Here is a 20700-nt window from a genome sequence, read left to right as displayed (position 1 = left end):
GGGATAACACATTAGCCACTTTTCTCACTTCTATGATCAGATACCTGGAACACAACTTAAAAGAAGGAATTCTTTACTTTAGCCCATGGCTTCAGAGGGTTCAGTCCATGGCCGCTCAGCCCCGCGTACTCGGGCCGAGTGTCGTGGCAGCGGGAATGTGTGGCTAGGGCTGTTTTTCATTGCTTGGTGGACAAGAGGCAGAGAGAGGTATAAACCAGAAGGAACCACAGCAGCTAGAGGCATGTACTAATCTTCTAAGATCTTATGAACCCAATCAAGACGGCCCATCACAGACAAACCTCAGAATTAAAGGGACATTCTAACACTTGGTGACAGTGGCAGGAGGATCAGGAGTCCAAGGTCATTCTCAGCTACAGAGCAAGTGCAAAGCTAGCCTGGGATGCATGTGACCCTGTCTCAAAGAAAACAAAACAAAAAAGACAAGTATTGTAGGATTCTACTCACATCAAGTCCCTAGAGGACTCAAAGACAGGAAATAGAATGATGGGGTGGGGGCAGGGCAGGGTGGGGGATGGCGGCCAGGGGTAGGAGTCGGTGTTTAACGGGAGTTTCCACATACACAGGCACTCACACACACACACAAACACCATATGCATAATCTACTTATTAAGCAAATAAATAAAAACAAAGAAGGCAGTTTGTGACTGTGGAGGTATGTATCTGGCTGGCTGTTGGGGAGCACACAGGCTTTGCCTCCTCCTGAGGGCCACAGCACCTGGGAGCTGGAGAGTGCAGAGTCTGAAGACAAGACAGAGGAACCTTCTGGATCGTCATGGGGACTATCCTGTGGCAGGTGTTACCTCTAAGGACTATTCTTCACTGGATGCATGTGAACTTCAGATGGGACAAGAGTGTTTGGAGCTCTGGACTGGGAAACGAGAGCTGTAGGGATCCCCAGAGACTGTGACTTCCTCCTGGAATCGGGCAGAGATCCCCAACAATTCTCACATCCGCTGATGGCCATCCTTCAGAAGCCCTGGCTGTGGCCATGAGGACAAATCGACCATGAAGATTAAGCTGTCATTACGGGCCCAAGGTGCCCCAAGACTAGAAGATTCCAGAATGTCACAAAAGGGACAAAATGCCCTCTCACCCGCTCCCCTTCTGAGGGCCATGATGTCTCTCTGGGTGTGATCAGTGGCTGAGGGGAGATGTTTTTAATGGTGCTTCATTTTAATGCCAGCTGTGGACGAGAGCTCAGCAAGCTTGTGCACTCCCAGCCACCAAGCCAGGGGCAGCAAGGAGCTGCCTTCAGGAGCCTGCATTCCCCAGGTTTCTGCTTGAATTCCGTACTACACTGAGTACTCTGGACTGTGGCGCCAGCGCCACAAGCAACTCCAAGGTATCAGGAAAAGAGAGACAAGACGTCCATTTGTTTGTACTAAGAGAATGTATGTGCTGCCTTTATTACCAGGAGAGAGAGAGAGAGAGAGAGAGAGAGAGAGTGTGTGTGTGTGTGTGTGTGTGTGTGTGTGTGTGTGTGTGTGTGTGTGTGTGTGTCTTCATTGCAAGTGCTAAGAGGTCTTTTCTTTTGTAGGAGGGAGGAGCTTTTTATACAAGTTTACAGCACAGTGGAAAAAACCCCAGGTAGAAGAGATCGTTGTTTTCCTCCTGCTGGATGTTGATGTCAGAGGGTCAAGGCCAGGGCAGTAAGCCAGGACTAGAAAACAGAAAGCACTTGGACTGGAAAACAAGTTGCACTTGTAGGCTGACCAGCAACTCACAGAGACCCCATGGGGCTGGGGCCCAACATCTCCCCCCTTCTTTATATATAAATTAGCACCTATCTCAGGTGACAAGGATGTTAATGTCAATCTTAGTATACAAAAACAAACATTTATAAGCAATATTTGGGAATGTGGGCGTCGTTCTTTCCGAGCTACTTCCTGCTGTAAAGGGGCGCTGACATACCATGGGGATCATGACAAAAAAACAAAAACAAAACAAAACAAAACCCAGAACCTGTTGACGTTCTTGTTTTTGTGGTCTGTAAGGCTGCATCATCTCAGCTGTTTTAGGTGTTGGATCACCTGGGCCACTGCTTCAGGTGGTCTTGCTTCATCAAACCATACTAGTCTGGAAGGAACCCACAGCTTTTTATGTTCTGTGGAAACAAAAGCAGAAATTATTTTCCCAAGTAACCTGTCCTTATATTTAAATTTAGAAGTCAAAGCATTTTCAAAACATGCAAGTTGGATTAATTTAGCAATATTAATAATCAAATGTCTTTTAGCAGTTTTTGTTCCTTTCTTAGCAATTAAACAATTTAAAGACAACACAACTGTACACAGTATCCAGACTCTCTGTGTATTTCTCATTTTATATACTTTTATCTTTTCCTTTTCTTTTACTTAATACCAGTACCTCCTTTATTAACCGTTACCAATTTTTAATTCACCCACTTTTAATCCATCCTCCAACTGAGGGTGATCTCTCAGGGTCCCCTTACTTTCCTGACCTTTGTCAGGCCAAGGCCTGGAGATTTAATCCAATCCACCCTCCAACCTAGGGCAATCTCTCAGGGTTCCCTTACTTTCCCAACCTTTGTCGGGTGAAGGCCTGGAGATTTAATCCAATCCACCCTCCAACCTAGGGTGATCTCTCAGGGTCCCCTTTCTTTCCTGACCTTTGTCAGGCGAAGGCCTGGAGATTTAATCCAATCCACCCCCCAACTGAGGGTGATCTCTCAGGTTCCCCTTTCTTTCCTGACCTTGGTGTCAGGCGAAGGCCTGGAGATTTAATCCAATCCACCTTCTCCTTAGAAGGTGATCTCTTAAGTAAAGCCTGGAGGTTTGACCATTTAATTTTACTGTTAGAAGCTGAGGTACCTGTTTTTGATTCTTTTCTTTCTCGAGTCTCTCCTTTTCGAGTCTTCTATCTGGCCAATCTTTCCCAGTCTTTCCAAGTCTCTCTGGATCTCGGTGGGACGTCCAATTGCGGCGCCAGCGCCACAAGCAACTCCAAGGTATCAGGAAAAGAGAGACAAGACGTCCATTTGTTTGTACTAAGAGAATGTATGTGCTGCCTTTATTACCAGGAGTGTGTGTGTGTGTGTGTGTGTGTGTGTGTGTGTGTTCATTGCAAGTGCTAAGAGGTCTTCTCTTTTGTAGGAGGGAGGAGCTTTTTATACAAGTTTACAGCACAGTGGAAAAAACCCCAGGTAGAAGAGATCGTTGCTTTCCTCCTGTTGGATGTTGATGTCAGAGGGTCAAGGCCAGGGCAGTAAGCCAGGACTAGAAAACAGAAAGCACTTGGACTGGAAAACAAGTTGCACTTGTAGGCTGACCAGCAACTCACAGAGACCCCATGGGGCTGGGGCCCAACACTGGACTGAGGCCCCTCACAGGTACCCTGCAACTAGCAAACACCAGGTCATGTTTTTCATGGACACAGGCAGAGGAGCCTCGGATATGGAAATAACCTCTCTGAACTCCCACAGTGTTCAGAACTCCACACCCTAGCTCACCTCCTTCCCAGGGGCTCCTTGCTCATTTTTCTTTGGAACATATGCATCCTTCAAGACTTATCTAAGACCCTTCCCAGCCTGGGTCATGGGAGAACCTAGAGCCCAAGACCACCCAGAGCTCTCTCCAGCCGTCTCCTGTGCGCTCTCTGCCCCCAAACAGCAGCTGAGCAACTAAAAACTCTGCCTACTGCAAAAGCGTAACTGTCTCCACTGTGGTGGTTCCAATGAGCACGGCCCCCATAGCACTGGGACATCCGAATGCTTGGTACCCAGCTGGTAGAAATGTTTGGGAAGGATTCAGAGGTGTGGCCCTGTTGGAGGAGTGTCACTGGGGGTGGGCTTTGAGAATCCTTCCCCGTTAGCACCCACTCTCTCTCCTGCTTGTGAATCAGACGTGAGCCCTCAGCTACTGCTCCAGCACGGTGCCTGCCTGCCACCGTGCTCCCCACCACGATGGCCATGGAATATCCTCTCTGGAACCATGATCCCCCAATTAAATCCTTTCTTTTACAAGTTACCTTGATCATGGTGTTTTGTCACAGAAGTAACGAAGACAGTCACCCTAGTGATAGACGTGCTCTCCTGTGTCCTTATGCCCAGCACATCCCTCCTCACCCTGGGCCTTAGCAGGAGGTAGGCTCCAGAGCCGACACAGCCTGGGGCCCCCGTCCCAGGGACGGAAGGCTCAGGTGGCACCTGTAGCTCTGGACAGACCCCGGCCTTTCTGCTTGGCTGCAGCAGGTCCCTGGAGGCACTGAAGAGTCTGCTGTCCACCACGGGACACTGGCACGACTTTGCCCACCTGGAACTGCTGAGTGCCTGGGAACACTTCGCCTCCATGCACACCTACCCACAGGCCGTGGGCCTCCTTGCCAGGTACTAGTGGGGCAAGAGAAGGGGAGGCGGGGCATATGAACCACGGTGGTCAGGCCCTAAGCCTCCCCTTGAGGCCTCCCGGGTCTGCGTGTGTGTGTGTGTGTGCGTGTGTGCGTGTGTGCCTGTGTGTGTGTTGATGGCACCCTGGAGCACAAGAGGCGTGTGCCCCGCTCCCAGACACACGCACTCAGAGTGTGCAGGTGCAGAGTCCTCCCCCAGTGCCACCCTGTCCTGGCACCTCAGGAACAAAGGCTGCCCGGTCCTCCTCTGCCTCCCCCATGCTTAGCCCAGGCTGGCACTTGGGAGAAGAGCACAGAGACACATGCCTGCTCCTTCTCACTGGGATGGAGCTGGCTGCCCAACCTGCCAGCCTGGGAGGCGGTAAAGGTTTACTCTTGGGCAGTGACCACAAAGCCAGGCCCTGCCCCCAGGGCCATGGTGCAGAATCGCTGCAAACAGATCAAGGCCGTTCTCAGCCACTTGTTGCCCAGCCTGCAGAGCCAGCAGGAGCGAGACAGGAAGACGGCCATCCTGGTCCTCATTGAGGTAGAGTGAGGAGGAGGGAGGGGAGCAGTGGGCCCAAGGTAGCCTATGCTCCAGCCTTCTCAACCCATGACAAGATACCCACCTGACTCACCTCGTGAGGACAGCTGCCCACTCTGCAGGGGCCACCACCTCTCAGCCTATAGCCTTGGGGGGGGGGGCTTTCTCTTTACCCTTCCCTGACCACAATGACCCAAGCAGAGTTGAGAAGCCCTGGACTCGTACTCAGATGTGGCATTGTTCTGCTCGCATGTAACTCAGGGACCCCTCCCACTCCCACCCTAGAACCTTGAGCTACAAGGATAATGACCCTCCAAGTGCTAGGATGTGGGCTCTGGAGGAAGGATCACTTCCATGACTGGTACCAGCTACCATGTCTCTAAGCTGAGAGGGGGTCTTATGCCTCCTCCCACCACACTGGAAGGATTTGTCAGCTGCCTTTTCTGGTGTTTCCACACTTCCCAAGGGCCTTCCATGGATATAAGTTTGCTCCAGGCCAGCTAAATAACTGCTCTAGGCCCCAGTGTCACCAGCCGCACACAGGAGGGTTTGACCACTGAAAAGTTACAAATGCTCGTTGACCCTGGTACCCTGGGGATGCTGGTCAACCATCCTCCTCTAAGCAAGCCCTGCACAGACCCCCCCAAAGCCCCCAACAAAGACATAGGCTGCCCAGGACAGAGTGCCAAGCCTGAGGCAGCTGTTCTCTGGGCCCCCAGTTCCTCTACAGCCCTGCCCTGTTGGAGGTGCTATCTAAGCAGGCTGTGCTGACTATACTGGCTCAAAGCCTCCAGGACGCCAGCTCTGAGGTCCGCGTGGCCAGCCTGCAGGGCCTCGGAAACATACTCTTCCACGCAGAGAAGGTGAGGGACAGAGGGCCATGTAGCCCCAAGCGTCAGGGGTGGGCAAGGTCCAGTGGGTTGGAACCCTAGCTCTGTCACCCGGGACAATGACTTCCCCCATGGGCCACAGCTTCCTCATCTACAGAAATGGACGTATTTGAGGAGAGTGCATTCATGTTCCCCAGGAACATGTCTCCTTACCCTGAGAAGGGATGGATCCTCCTGCACAACCCAGAGGAACCAAGTTCCAACCGGCAGGCATACCGTGCCTGGTTTACTCCCTTGGTTCCTCTATCAGAACCCAGCCTACGAGACGAGACCCCAGGTCCCAGCACACTGACTGCACCCACAGGTGCCCAAGTCTGCACTGCCATCAAATAACTGTGAAGGTGAACTTAACGCTTTAAGCAAACAAAGCATAGGAGGCAAAGTGTGTTTAAACCCTGCTTAGAAGTTGGGGGAAAGTCGCCCCGATAAGAGGTGAGAACATCCTGTTGCTTTCTGGCCATTCATCTGGAGTTCAGGACACACAGCCAACAAGGACAGGCTGGAAGAACGAGCAGCAAAAGCATAAAAATGGCCCACAGTGGCCCCTTGCAACAACAAAGTCCTGGAGACACACCTCAGTAAATGCAACCTGGCCAGCCAGTCTTTCTTCGTCCGGCTGACCCCATCTTACCCGAAGGGGAGCCAGGCATGGAGGTGGAGCCCAAGTGGGGCTCAAAAGAAGAAAACAGTGGCCCCAGGTCCAGGAGTGATAAGGACCTGGGACCCAAGGGCGAGGGAGCATCAGGGGCTCTACCGGGTACCCGAGCGAAGCAGAGTGAAGTGGGCAGACCTGTGCCTCCCGCCCACCAGCCACTGTCTTCCCCCTAGGGAGCCCTGCTCAGAGGTCAACTGCCAGCCTTCGTCAATGGCTTCTTCCAGAACAACGAGGCAGTGGTGGCAGGCGTTATGGGCATGGTGTCAGATGTACTGCACCGCCTGGGCACAGAGGGCGCAGGTGCTCAGAGTCTCAGCATCGCCATCAACGCCTGCCACTTCTTTGATGACGTGAGCATAAGGACAGCATGGCTGGGCTTGCTCCCCTGCCCCCCCCAACCCCCCGTGCTTCAGGACTCCTTCTGCCCTCCCCCTGCACCTGACACTGAGCCCAGGGGAACCGGACCTGTCGGCCAAGCTGTGAGCCCACAGGGGCACCAGATCTGGCCAGGGTCCGCCAGGTGGTGCTCTCCCCTTCCTTGTCCAGCCTCTCTGTGCCCTGGCCTCCTACAGACCACTCAGGCAGGTCCCTGTGTCCAAAATGACTTCCCCACCCCACCCCCCGGCCACTTCACTAGAAAATGAAAGTCACCCAGCTGCCTCAAGGTCCTGGCCGTCAGGTGACAGTGGGCACCAGAGGACAGGGCGCCTCTATGTGAGGATGACCTGAGGCCTTGTCCGAGAGAAAGGCCTGGCCCTCCTCTGAATCTAAGTAAGGAGGACCGGCCTTACCCTGGGCCCCTGAGCCTGACTGAGGAAGTCCAGGGAAGTAGGGGCTCCAAGCTGGGGAGCACCGGGACCTCTCTAAGTCCCTGCCTCCTAGGAGCGGGACAGTATCCGAGCTGCAGCTATGGCACTGTTTGGGGACCTGGTGGCAACGATGGCAGACAGGGAGCTGAGTGGCCTGCGGCCCCAGGTGTGCCAGAGTATGGTCCCTCTGCTCCTACACCTGAAGGACCAGTGCCCAGCTGTCGTCACGGTCAGTACCCAGCCGCAAGCCTTTCACCGTGGTCAAGGGACAGGGCGGCCAGGTCAGGTTGCCTGAGGGCAGCCGAGAGGGCAGTGGCAGGAGGTCTGGTCATCCTCAGGGCTCTCCAGATCACTGTCCCCTCCCACATCCACTCTGGCCAGCCGGGCCTGTGGGTCTCCCGACTGCAGCAGAGCATGGGGGGACACGGGCACACAGTGTACCTGCTGGTACGCAGACAGAACCTCTGCTCTCTGCACCCCCTATGGTCTGAGGAGGAGACAGCAGCAGCTCCCCAACGAGCTCAGACAGAGCTGAGTACCCACCTACCTTCCGCAGGGCACTGTGACCCTAGGTAGGCACAGCTTCCCAGCGGGCTGCCGAGGTGCCCGCTGCAGCTGTGGTCTCGGGGAGTGGAAAAACCCTGCTCTGCCACACCCGGGGGGGGGGTGGGTGACCCCTCCCATGGCTGTCTCCACAGCAGGCCAAGTTTGCTTTCTACCGCTGTGCCGTATTGCTCAGTTGGCAGCCACGGCACACCCTGTTCTGCACACTGGCCTGGGAGACCGGCCTCAGCGCCCGCCACTTCCTCTGGACCTGCCTGGTGAGGGGCCAGGGCTTAGGGTCAGTAGTGGGGACTTGAGACAGCTGCACCCCACAGACTCTCCTTCCCAGGGCGGTGAGGCTGACAGGGGTAAAGGCCAGCAGTCCCCGAGGCCCCTGGCGGTGACAGGTGGCTCTCCCCTCTGGCCAGATGACCCACAGCCAGGAGGAATTCAGCATACACTTGTCTCAGGCCATCAACTACCTGCACAGTCGCCGCCGCCACATCAAGACCTGGGCAGCTCTTTTTATAGGTGGGCAGAGTGGGCCAGGCTTGAAGTCCACACTCACCCTGCCCACTCACCTCAGCAGAGAAGAGAAAGGGGGAAGGGAAGGAGGGCGTGGGGCTAAGGAGTTTGGGGTTTCTGGAAGCTCCTGGGGGCTGGGCCAGGGCAGCCTCCATCCAGCAGCCATGGCTCTCCATCTTGCTTGTATAGGGTACACCACCTGCTACCAACCTCAGGCCGTGTCACAGATGGTAAACGACATGGACACCAAGCTGCTATTCTCCAGTGAGCAGCCCACATCCTGGGCCTGCCTCCACACCTCCCAGCTTCCTGCAGCATGCCTAACTTAGATGTTGGCAAAGACAAGGACCCAGGCCTCTTGAGCAGACCCCACCCGCCAGGGCACTCCATGCTGGCAATGGACAGAAAGAGCCCTCCTACCCTCCTGCCCAAGTTGAACTGCAGTTGTGGGGCTGGAAGGTTGCTCCCAGGCTGGGCTCACCTTTGACTTGTCTTTCTCTCTTGAAGCTTTTAAAGATCTCAAAAAAGACCCAGATCCTGGCATTCGGGAATTTGCCACCAGGCAGTTCGCATTCCTTCGGGAGGTGTTAGCCAGATCCAAGAAGTGACTTCGAGTCGTCCTCCCCCACCTCCGCTCCCAGAACAGCCCTGCCCCACACCTGTCCACAGAGCTCGGTTGTATAACATTTTTTTCCGTTTGAAAGAAAAATCTAGATTCAACAAAAAAGTGTAATAGCTGCCGGCTTCCAGTGGGCAGGAGCACACACAGCCCACTGCTGTGGCCAAGCCAGTGCCCTCAGAAGATACTGGCAAGACTCGGGGACACAGACAGGGACAGACAAGGAGGGGAGGGGCAGAGACAAACTGGTAGGCCTGTGACAGACTCTGCTAATGACTGCCCGGGGATGAGATCGATGCCACCTGACCAGAGCCCAGGCCACAGCACCCGTGGCTGAGCAGACCGTTCACTGGGAGCGGTGCCCAAGATGAAAGTCTCCAGTGACCCTAGCTGAGAGCTCTGCGGGGGATGTGGGGCGGTGGGGGTGTGGGGCGCTCCAGCAGGCTTCTCTATCCCAGGGCAGAGTCCTCCTCCAGCGGGGCCAGCCAGCTGCAAAGGAAGAGCTTAGATATCTGCCCCAGCTGTAGACCACCCAAATGTGCAGGAGTCTAAAAGAGGGTAACTGACTCCCTGAGGGTGCCCCCAATCCCTTCTCAGCCTCTGTCTCAGGAACGGCAGAGACGACCTGTGGGTGAGCTTAGGGGGCTTCACCACAGCTTGTCATCCTCGGGACCCATTAGATCAGCCAGCGCCAGCAAGGGACCTTCTAGTTAGCCCTCAAACCCTGGGCCATCCCAAAGCCTCCACACCACATCCCCTGGCCTTGGATGGAACTGGCAGGAGGTCTGGTGACAGGGTTTGTTGGGTCGGCTCTGCACGCCCTCATCCAAATGCTGGGGCCCATCTCTCCCAGCCCGGAACTATGTGCACCCTGGGGCAGGTCACTGTGCTGAAAACTTGAATGGCAGGCTGAAAAACGTGACTCCGTGCAAATATGCCACAGGTGCGGTGAGCTTCCAGTGCACACAAGGTCCCCACTGCTGAGTTAGGGGAAGCCCAAAAGGCTGTACCTTGCCGCAAGGCCTGCCTTGCTGGGACAGGCAGGAACAGAGATTGCTGGGGCTTTAAGCAGGCCCCTATGGCTTCTGGGACCTAGTCCAGAGCTAGGTAGGGTAGGAGGCCACTGGGCAGACATATGGGTCTTAAAGAGGGAAGGATCCAAGGCAGGTGACAAGTGCAGGTGGGAGGTGCCCTGGGTCTGTTATAGGCACCAGGGGACAGGGCTGGTGCCACAGGACAGACAGCACATCCACACTGGCACCTACAGCCGCTCTGTCCCTCCCCATCCTCAGCTAAAGGAAGACCCAGGCTGCTGCTCAGAACTTGTGAGCGGGAAGGTCAGGCCCTACACAGGCCCCAGCTTTCTCACACTCAGATCTACCCGCACCCCACACCACTCTGCTGCCCTACCCTCTTCCTCCTCTGGGCAATGGAGGTCATTTTCTAGGCCAAATCTCACGGGGTGCAGGTGGTGGGGGAGTGGAGGCCACTGAAACTTCCAAGTGAACCCCACTCTGTCCTACAGAGGTGGCCCAGCCTCACCTTCTAGTGTTCCAACCCCTAAACTGTCACCAGTCCAAGCTGGGACCCCACACTAGTTTGTCAAGAACTTGTAGAAACAAGGCAGGTGCAGAGCATTACGTGGCCACCAGAGGGTGCCAGGGAGACACGCAGCAGCAAGACTACACAGGCCAGCAGAGATGGCCTCCCAGGATGCTGACCCCAATCCCCTGCTCAGCAACACTCCTCACACATCCACAGCTGCTGATTTATTGCCTTGAGAGTCCAGAGCACCTGAAGGCCCAGGATCTGGTAACAAAGGTGCCGAAAACGGGTTAGGGTGAGGGCAGCGCTTCTGAGGCACTGGGCCAGTGGTTAAAAACACCCACCTGCAGTCCACAGGCCGGGGTGAGGCCTGAGCAGGGGGTGGAGGGGCTGGATGGAACTGGCAGGAGGTCCAGGGACAGCCTCAGAAAGACGGCCATGGGCACTGACAGGGACAGAGCAGGAACACACGCGGCCACTGGACGCCTTAGACACAGGTGCACTGAGAGACAGGAGTTAAGGGTGTACAGGGCCTGAGCTACATGACGCAGCATCTGGTCTTGTGCGTGTGGGGGTCTTTGAACCGTAGTCTCTGCTTAGGTCGGTACTTCTCCAGGTAGGTGAGTTGCTTGCTGTTGATGGCCCCACGGCGCTTCCTGCAGGCAGGAACAGGCAAGAGGGGTCATAAGGCCTGGCTTGGACACCTTGCTTTCCCCTGTGGGACTCCAGGGGACTGGAGCAGGAGCCCTCTTGTCCTTATCTATGTGGCCTTGAGCGGACAGACCCACAGGAGGTAGGTTAAGCTGGGGCTCCGGGGCGAGGCTGGGAGGCCTGGGCTTACTGAAGGCTGGGGAGCATCTCACCCCAGCTGGCCAGCACCTCCTCAGTGTCTGCATTTAGCAGAGCTCTTTAGGGTGCACACCCATCTGTATGGCCCAGGCCTCTCTAAGGACACCTACAGGCTGGTAGGCCCACACTGCGGCGGCCATACAGGGCCTGCCCCAGGGAGAAAGAGGTGGGGGCTGTGCCTTTTTCAGGCAGCACAGAGGTGTCCACATATCCATGGTGGACATGTCACACGCATGCACACACAACCCACAGGCTGGGGTCCTTGCCCGGGACGTCAGGAAGACGCGGTCCCCCAGGAAGGCTACCCTAGCACAGGGAGGTACTGGCTGGGGAGCAGCCAGGGTTAGGGGAGAACGTCTCAAGGAACAGCTACAGAATTGGGAGGTGAGGGGCAAGGAGAGCCCATAGCGACAGCTTAAGCCCCGTCAAGATCCACTAAGTCTCTCTCTCTCTCTCTCTCACACACACACACACACACACACACACACACACTGGCTGCTCACTGTCGGATGAATTGGATGGCGTCCTCATACTTCATCCCGCTCTCGATCAGGGCAAGCGCCACAAGTACCGGAGCCCTGTGGGGACAAGAAACCTGAGGTTACCTGAGGCCCCACACCAAATCCCGTCCCTGCCTCGGGTCACCTGACAAAGCGGACGCATGAGAGCCTGGTTACCCCCCAGTTCCTTGCTCACGGAAGACACAGACTCTAGACAGCACAACTCCCTGCTCTAGTCTGGCCCCTCCTGTGCAACCTGGAGAGAGGCAGACAACCTCTCTGTGCCTAAACTAGAAAAACAGCTGAGCATACTGGCCTGCCCTTGCATACTGGCCATTAAGCCTGCCCTCCAACCCTCCTGCAAGGGGGGTGTCAGGGGTGCTCCCCCGCCGGGCTCACTTCCATCTAGTGTGGGCAGCAGTTCCTCCTCGAACAGGGATCGGGCCTGGGTGAGCGGCCTGTCTTTATGACAGCTCTTTTCTGCACGAGGTGCAGTGTCTGGATCATAGCAGAAGCCCTCCCTGCCAGGCTGTGAAAGGGCTTGCCTGGGAACCCCAGGCCTTAGAAATGTCAAGCGGATCTGGCCCACATCCAAACTCACAGAGCAATAAAGTCAGGCCACAGACGCACAGGCTGTGCTCCCAGCAGCAACAGAGTCGCGAGTGCCACCCTCACTCACCTTCCCAAGCCTGCTACACAGTGCACAGCCACACAGCTGCCCGGGTCATTGTAGAATTTGGCCTTCAGCAGGCTCAGCCAGTCCTCCACCACCTTGCCAGGAGGGGGCGCCCCGTCATCAAAGGGCCAGTCCTGCAGAGGAAGATGCTTAAGGACCTGTCCTATGAACGTTAGCCTTCCTTCCCCTGCCCCTCGGAGTTCTAGGTGGGAGGGGGAAGCCAGCCTTCATGGAGAAGGCCCCAGCCCAGGCTATGCAGAGAAGACAGAGGTGGGACCCTGCTGCTGGGTAAACATGGCTCTGCAGCAGCTAGCTGATGCAGGGTAGCATCTTGGGGGTCTCTCTACCTCCCTCTGTCTCCAAACTAGACCTCTCCTGGGGGCCACCAGTTAATGTAGCTGTCCCGAGCCTAACCCATGTCTCTCCTGAGGCTTGGGCAACCTTGGACCAAGATGCTGCCATGTCTTCATCCTATACTCACCCTCCCCTGAATACCCACACTGCGGGAGGCCCGTGAGTGTCAGAACAGCCTGTGAGGTCCCACAGCAGGGAAGGGTCAACAACAGGAGTCCTCCCAGGCCTGTGACACCCCCAGCTCTTCCTCCCTCTACAAACTGCCAGGCAGTGGATATGGGAGCCCATCAGCACAGGGTCCTCACGGGGGAGTAACCTGGAGTCACTCTGGTGCTGAGGACAGGACCCCAGGGCCTCAGCACAGCCCGCCAGGGTCTGCTGCACGCACGAGGCCCGCCTCATCCAGGCACTGCACCTTATGCCAAGGAACTGGCTCTGCTCTGAGACTCCAAGCACCATGACCAGTTCTCCAAGGCTGCCCCTCCTCCACTCAGCTGAGGCCCCAGGGTCAAGAAGCCAAGGAAACAGCAACTAGGATCCCTACCCATGGCCTCCTCGCAGGGTCTCTTGGGACCCACTGCTGCCAGGAGACAGGCTCCCACACAGCAGGCGATGCGGGCCTGAGGAGAGGCCCCTGGGAGCGGTAGGGGAGCCAGGCAGGCACTTTTCTGAGCCCCACTTCTTCTGAACAAAAGGGTCTCCATCTTCACCAGCCAGGGCTGACAGGTCTCCAGCCCCAACCACAGCGCCAGATACACCCAGCCGGTGGAGAAGCGGCACAATTGGGGATTCGAATGCCACACCCCATGGGAGCCCTCCTCCTCCTAGCCGGGGTCTCAGAGAACGTCTGATTCCAAGCCTCAGTTGCTCCAAAAAAGGAACCACACACAGGCTACGGGCTGCCAATGAACCTGGAGCACCTAACAGGACCCACAGGCCCCAACACAGACAAGCCAAGAGCGACAAGTATGTGCAGCCCGACCTCAGGAGATGACTTTCTCAGAGTCATCTGCCCCACAACCAGCCCAGGCAAAGACAGCCCAGGATGCATCAGGCAGCAACAGAGAGCCCAGCATCGCAGTGAAGAGCCCCAAATCTACTGTCTAGACGTTGCTCGGGGCAGCCCAGAGCCCCACGCCCCTCACCACAACAGTGATGCCGTCCTTCTCCAGAGGGGTCTTGTCATAGGTCACTTCGCACACGCGCACCACGGTGGTCGCCCCATACTTCTTCAGGTCCTGGGGTAAAAAGAGGGGATGATGGGGCGGGGCGGGAGGGGGCGGGCTCAGAACCCAGAGCTGGCCAGCCCAGAGCTCTACCCCTGCTGAGTCCCCAGGGGCCTTACCCTCTGGAGCTCCTAAGAAGAGCTGTGTCCCCTCAAGCCACCTCCCCCTGAGACAAGCAGACCTCATAAACCAGCCGGTGGGCTTGGATGCTTGGCAGGGTAGCCTCTGCTGGTACTTCCAGGTCACTTGCCCCTGTTCTACCTGAGAAACTGAGGAGCCCACCTGTGTGGACTAAGTCACTGTGATCCCAGCCCCGTCCTGTCCCTCATGCAGCCTCTGCAGCACCCAGGACTAGGGGTCTCAGCAGCAAGGCCTGGCTCTCCAGATAAAGCCACTCAGTTCCCAGCAGGGTAGCCCAGGCCTCAGATAGCCTCCCTGCATCTGCACAGTCCTCCCTTCCTGGGCTGTCTGAGTGTGTTCCATGAGGCCATTTGGAGTCTCCAGCAAGCAGACCTCAGGGGTTGGAGACCAGAGTCAGCAGGGTGGCAGCAAACACCACTGGGGAAGCCCCATGCCTTCAGAGCAAAGTTCACTCAGCTCACAGCCAACATGGGGTATTTATAACAAGCAGGGCCAACCCTCACCTACCTGCTCCCGGTGGTTATTTTGGGAGTGGTGAGGAATGACTGGGTCTTGCTGGCCATGTGATGGGAACACCAGACACAGCAAGGCCAGGCCCTACTATTCTGAGAGTGCATGAAAAATGAGGGTGTGTCCACCTCAGAGACGATGGGGACGCTGCGGGGTCCATCAAGGAGAGGGCTGCCAAGGCTGACCCCAACCCTGCTCCCACATGAGCCCTCGTTATGCCTGCGTTGAGCCTGGACTCTACTCTCACGCTGGGCCCCTGGTCACTCACTGCTTTATGTCCAGTCCCTTCTTGGGTCCTGCTGTTAACTCAAACATCTCATCCTGGTCACACACTGAGCCCTCATCCTGCTTACACTCTGATCCCAGACGCTAGTCATATACTGAGCCCTGATCCTCCTCACAAGCCCACCCTTATCCTTCGTTCTGGTCACCAACCCTCATCCTTGTCACAGACAGAACTTCATCCTGTCACACACTGAGCCCTTGTCCTGGGCTCTTTCTCTAGTCCCTCATCAGGCCCTGCTGCTATCAAGGTTCTTGCTGGCGAGAGGGGCAGTCTTCCTTGGTGTAGAACCCAGCTATGTGTCCAGAACCCAGGTTCCCTGGATGCCCACTGTCTTCCTCTATGCATTCTTTCCTGGTGGTTTTTGTGTGTTTGTTTGTTTTGTTTTTTCTGAGACAGGGTTTCTCTGTGTAGCTTTGGAGGCTGTCCTGGCACTCACTCTGTAGACCAGGCTGGTCTCGAACTCAGAGATCCACCTGCCTCTGCCTCCTGATTCCTGGCCTACATTCTTTCCCGTTTTGAGACCCACAAGCCCATAGGGCTCCAGCTCCTGCCACAGAGGAAAGAACTAAGAACCTAAAGCCATAAAAGTCCTTTCCACTAACTTCCCAGCACTCAGCTGCTGGCTCTTCAAGCAATTTCAGGTCTGCAGCAAGGAGCCCTGCACGGGGTCCTCAGTAAGGCCTTACTGACAGCCACCATCTCTAGTCCCCACACAGGCTCTGAAAAAATACCTGTCACGCATCTGGTTGGAATGAGTGTGGCTACAGGCAACAGACATCTTCCACATGTCATTTTCCTTTCCCCAGGACTACCTGGAGCCTGAGCTTGTGGGCTGGACGAGCCATGAGGTAGCCTGAGCTCGTGGGCTGGACGAGCCATGAGGTAGCCTGAGCTCGTGGGTTGGACGAGCCCTGAGCCCGTCTTCCATCTGTCTCCAGGCCACTTCCCATCAGCCCCTTTCTTGCTCAGTTTCTGTAGAGGCTGAAGGTTGGGACAACAACCTCCCAGTGCCCACAAGCCTGAATGCAGCCAGACTTCCAGAAAGCCCAGCTGACCACCAGCACCCAACACACCCAGAGCCACCCAGGACTCCCGGGCGGCCCCGACAGCGCACTCACCTCGATGAAAGTGCTGAGGGTGGCGTTGCTGGGGTTGTGCGTGATGAGGAAGCGCATGTTGCGGTAGCTGACCTCCACGGGCGCTGGCCGGTTCACGCGGGCCATGCCTCCTCCGGGGACCCGGAGAGGACCAGCCAGCAAGGGCTGCACGGGGGTTCCCCCGGCCCCCCACACCAAGTCCAGTGAGATCCCCGTGCTTGTCCAAAAAAATAAAAGATTTCTTAAAACCTCGTCCCCACACCCCGCACAAATATTGTGCAAATAACTTGGGAGGAGAGGAAAGCTGCCTGGTGGTTAGTAATTCCAAAAGAAAACCCAATTCTAAAGAAGAAAAGGAAAAATAACAAAACCCCCTCCCCCAGTAAGATGGGCAGCTCCAAAGTCCTGTCTCTCAGAGTGGAGTAGTTACAAGGAAGCGAAAATAAAAATGACAACAACCAAAAAAACTGAGCAAAGAGAACTTCAAGTTGGTGACTCTGGCGGCAGAACACTGTCCTCTATAGGGCCGTCGCTGGGGACACCCTCTCTGCATGGGTGAATGGAGGAGAGTCCCCTTTGCTCAGAGCTGGGCCCCAGCACTCAGGATCAAAAGGGAAATGAACTTGAACTCAACCAACTCTGGTGGCCCTGGGTCGTGGTGGGCAGGCAGCCTCTGATCCGGGGTGTCTGTCACGTTACCCCATCAGGGAACGGCAAGTCCTGGAGAGGGGCAGCTGGCTCAGGCAGCAGTGCTGGCCCCTGGCCTGGCAGCAGAGGCCATTGGGAGGCAAGGGCAATGGTGAGGGCCAGAGAGGCACCGGCCTCCTCAGCAACAGCATCCACGATGTTGGGAACAGCAGTCTTTAGAGCTGCCTTCCTGGAGTCCCCCCATCAATCAAACACTGGTCTTCAGAAGGCACAGTCTATGGGAGGAGAGAAAGAAATGAGAGGTTCCTGTTGGGCCTCACATTCTCCGTGTGACAACACAGGACAGACATCTCATGTCAGGGCTGCCCCAGGCTCCTGGGGTAACACAAGAGTGAAGAGGGTACCAGGGTTCACACCAGGAGCAACGAGAACCCCACAAGGGTACACCCACAGCAACAGAAGCCAGGCCACCAAGCCTGGCTCCCACCTCAAAGCCCACGAGAACAGTGGCCCTTCCCTTAGGACTGCTAGCCACAGCACAAGGGACAACAGGGACTGTCAGAGGGACAGGGGCTGAGTGGCTTCAGTTGCTGCCACTCAGGATTTCTGCAACCTCCACCCACAGCCACCACTCACTGGGACTTGCCAGGCACGAGGGGTAAGCAAGATAATTCTGCCCTGCGAGAGACCACAGTCCAAAGGGCCAGCTGCCAGGCTCATGCCAAGGAGGTGACAGCACAGGTGGCCAGGAGAGGGGTCACACCACAACAGGGACCTGGGGAATGGAACCACCCGGGGACTCCAGCCTCAATCCCTCCACCCCATCGTCACCCTGGGTCTCTCTGGACCTGGTTCCCACCTACACAGCAAGGGGTTGAACAAGACGGCGCCACAGACCCTTGGGCTACGACCCAGTGTTCAGTAGAGCCTGACCCCTGGATTCAGCACATGCCCCTACCCAGCATTCCTCTGTCCAAAGGAAGGCCCCTCCTGGACACCCACCTGGGAGAATTCTGCCCGTACCTCTTACCTCTGCCTTTGCCTCAGTACCCACTTCTCCAGATGCCCGCACCCAGGCAAACCAGGCCCTGGGATCCTGGGCCTGGCTGCAGGAAGGGCCCAGTCTGGGAGCCTGGACTCTTGCCTCAGACTGTGGGCACACGCCTCACCGTCCAAGGCTCAGCTGTACCAGGCAGTGCAGGCTCCTCACTCACCACCTTCTACACCTGGGAACAGCTCAGTACCCCACTCCAGGGCAGGGCCACAGCTCACAGCTAGTCCTTGCCGTCATTTGGCAGGGCTAACATGGAGGGGCACCTTGTGTGGGGGAGCAAAAAGGAGCCCTGTGCCTGCTTTGGCTGGCCAGGTCCGCAACCCCTATGCACACAGAGCCACGACTAAACCAAGGATAAGCAAGGAGAGCCTCATGCTATGACACAAACACCTGGGCCTCCTGGGAGGAGCATCCCACGTGTGCAAAGCCCTTGTGTGCACAGAAGAAAAGAGAGGCCGCAAGAAGCCAGAGAACACTGGCAGGCTCCTGTAGGGTCGACTGTCCCTATCAGCTGCGGTATCGTGGTGGGGCTGTGAGACCCTAAGAGCAACAGCCATGGTCTAGCTCTGCTCCTCATAGCTACGGCCTAGCCATCTGAGCACAGGCCACTTCAACCGCCTATGATGCTCCCCCCAGGCCTCAGGGGATGGACACCGGGGCTCCAGGTGTAGAAGTCTCTGGGCTGGACTCAGTCTCCGGGCTGGACTGCGCAGTCCACTGCAAGCTGGGCTACACCCCCAAGTAAGAGCAAAGGAACATGCGAGCCTCAGTCACCTATACCCAGGCTCAACCACACTGTGGCTGCCCTCCCCCAAAAGGAGCCCCTCCCTTGACACATCACCTCTATGGGGTTGAGAAGCCCAGGTAACAAGGAAGGGGGCTTCCGCCAGAGCTCTGCCCTACTGCACCCTAACAGACCTGACCCAAGGCTCGTGGGTCACCAGACACCTACACCCCCTGTCCCAGAAGCTCCCAGTGAAAGCAGATGCAGAGCTCAGCTTGCCGCCGTTGTGGAGCCAGGCACTCAGTCAGGCCACCGCATCCTCAACACTCCTCGTGCTTATGAGCCCTATAAGCCCTGGGCCTTTCTCTATCCCAGCCAGCCTCCTCTTGCAGTAACCTAAGCACTCTGCTGCTCCCAGAACCCGCATGTTTTCCAAGAACCATTTTTGTCCCCGTTTCCAGATGAGGACATGGGCCAGAGGGGCATGGAAGGACCTTCTCTGGACTCTGGCCAGCCCCCACCGTCCAGCAACGCGGGTTTTCTCAACACGGAGTCTAATAATCGGAAACACTTGAACCCCAGGGAAAAAGAAGACACGGAGGTTCACAGAGGCCCCACCCTCTGTGATGGAATGGGAGTGCATCTGGCTTCAGAAGGGACCTAAATGGGACCCTGTGTGACACTCGGAGTCAGGGGTCGCAGTTCAGGGCTTTGCGCCGTTAGGAAAAGTAAGGCTGCTCGTGGATGGGCTAGGGACCCCAAGGACCCGTCCGTGGTGGGTTGTGGTGAGGGCGCACAGCTCTCGGACCTCAGCGGAGCTTCCCACCCAGCCCGCCAGGGAGCCGCCATCCCATGTAGGGCCCATCCCAGTAGGGTTAGGGTCTGGAAGTGTCCTCGAGGCCGGGTCCCCGCCGCCCTTAGCCCGGCTCACCCGCGCCCACAGGCGTGCGGCAGCCTCCATACGCCGGCCGGCCGGGCCGGGACCCGCGCGCGCCCTCCGCAGCGGCGCCGGCTCCGGGCGGATGCTGGGCGCCCGCGGCCCAGCTATTTATAGCGCCCGGCGTCACGTGGGGGGCGGTGACCGGCGGGCGACCCGACTCACAGAGGCTCCCGCACCTGCTGCCTAAAGATAGCGCGCCGGCGGGGCAAACAAAGGCGCGGCCAGCAGAGGAAGAGGAAGGAGGAAGGGGGAGGACCGCCGCGGACCCGCCTGCCTTCCCCTCCCTGCATCCTGCTAGGGCAGAACTTCCCTCTGCAGAAGGGTCACCGGCCTGGGGGTCCCCTCCCAGCTCTCCAGCCTCCTATGCATTTACTGAGCAGCTACTGTGTCCAGCACCACCAGTCCTCACTTCACCACCACCCCAGCCTACTGCGGAGGAAACTGAGGCACTGAACCTAGGCATACTCCAGAGTCACACGGCAGTGTAGAGCCGGCTCTACACTGGCTCATCTCCAAAGCAACTGACACCCACCCAGCTCTCCTGCAGCCTTCCTGGGCACTCGCCAGCAGGGTCTTCTAGGATCCACTGCCTCCACCCATGGCACAGAGTCCTGGTCTTGTCCTGGGGCATCCCAGGCAGGAGCCCTGTGCTATCCAGCCCAAGAATGGAGACAGATGTCAGTCCACGCCTGCTCCGGTGGCTGCATCACCCTGGGAGCATTCTGGAGCAGGGTTTGTTGAGCTCCAGCTCTCAGAATCCCTAGAGGCCTTGCCTTGCTGGGAACCCAGCTCCAAGCCTGGCTCCCAGACAGAGGCCCGGACCTGCGATCAGTAGCTGGTGCTAGGGAGAGGAATGGGCTCTGAAAGGTTGGACCTGGGCCAAGAGAGGGCATGCCCCACCCCATACTACCAGAGAGCAGTCTCATTGCCAGACAGGCACAGCAGAGCCTGCCGCCCACCTCCCCACTCTTGCCTGGCTGATAGTGTCCAGGCTGGAAGGTCCCAGTGGACCCAGGCAGCCACAAGAGATCCCCCAAAAGTAACAGACCCAGCACAACCGGGCAGTGGGGGTACACACCTTTAATCCCAGCACTAGGGAGGCAGAGGTGGGCAGATCTCTATGAATTTGAGGCCAGCCTGGTCTACAGAGTGAGTTCCAGGGCTGTTACACACAAAAACCATTAAAAAAAAAAAAAACAGAAC

General features: G+C 56.9%; 2 protein-coding genes across 8 annotated transcripts in view; one reads left to right on the top strand and one right to left on the bottom strand.

Annotated features, from left to right (window-relative positions):
* LOC101844510 (maestro heat-like repeat family member 5) overlaps positions 1 to 9049 on the top strand; it is a 76980-nt gene extending 67931 nt beyond the window's left edge. For 3 of the 6 annotated variants that reach the window (XM_040736302.1, XM_040736298.1, XM_040736297.1), the window contains exons 22-30: positions 4226 to 4363; positions 4795 to 4909; positions 5626 to 5769; positions 6625 to 6801; positions 7334 to 7489; positions 7959 to 8081; positions 8232 to 8334; positions 8518 to 8592; positions 8836 to 9049. In XM_040736302.1, the coding sequence (XP_040592236.1) occupies positions 4226 to 4363; positions 4795 to 4909; positions 5626 to 5769; positions 6625 to 6801; positions 7334 to 7489; positions 7959 to 8081; positions 8232 to 8334; positions 8518 to 8592; positions 8836 to 8936 (1132 nt within the window). In that variant the 3' untranslated portion in view covers positions 8937 to 9049. The remainder of the gene's footprint in view (positions 1 to 4225; positions 4364 to 4794; positions 4910 to 5625; positions 5770 to 6624; positions 6802 to 7333; positions 7490 to 7958; positions 8082 to 8231; positions 8335 to 8517; positions 8593 to 8835) is intronic. The other 3 variants (XM_040736299.1, XM_040736301.1, XM_040736300.1) reach the window with 3 other exon arrangements.
* Positions 9050 to 10701: 1652 nt separating this feature from the next.
* Positions 10702 to 20700, bottom strand: part of Ptp4a3 (protein tyrosine phosphatase 4A3) — a 31161-nt gene continuing 21162 nt past the window's right edge. The window contains exons 1-6 of one of the 2 annotated variants that reach the window (XM_005085448.4): positions 19489 to 19597; positions 16153 to 17054; positions 14017 to 14109; positions 12521 to 12651; positions 11845 to 11919; positions 10702 to 11148 (exon numbers count right to left, since the gene is read on the bottom strand). In XM_005085448.4, coding sequence (XP_005085505.1) covers positions 11031 to 11148; positions 11845 to 11919; positions 12521 to 12651; positions 14017 to 14109; positions 16153 to 16257 — 522 coding nt within the window. In that variant the 5' untranslated portion in view covers positions 16258 to 17054; positions 19489 to 19597 and the 3' untranslated portion in view covers positions 10702 to 11030. Of the gene's footprint in view, positions 11149 to 11844; positions 11920 to 12520; positions 12652 to 14016; positions 14110 to 16152; positions 17055 to 19488; positions 19598 to 20700 lie in introns of those variants that run through there. The other variant, XM_040736304.1, reaches the window with a different exon arrangement.

The sequence above is a fragment of the Mesocricetus auratus genome, unplaced genomic scaffold (genome assembly GCF_017639785.1).
Source record: "Mesocricetus auratus isolate SY011 unplaced genomic scaffold, BCM_Maur_2.0 Super-Scaffold_100055, whole genome shotgun sequence".
In the NCBI taxonomy this organism is placed as follows: domain Eukaryota; kingdom Metazoa; phylum Chordata; class Mammalia; order Rodentia; family Cricetidae; genus Mesocricetus; species Mesocricetus auratus.
The sequence above is the reverse complement of the archived record's forward strand: the minus strand, read 5'-3'. Positions and strand labels throughout refer to the sequence as shown.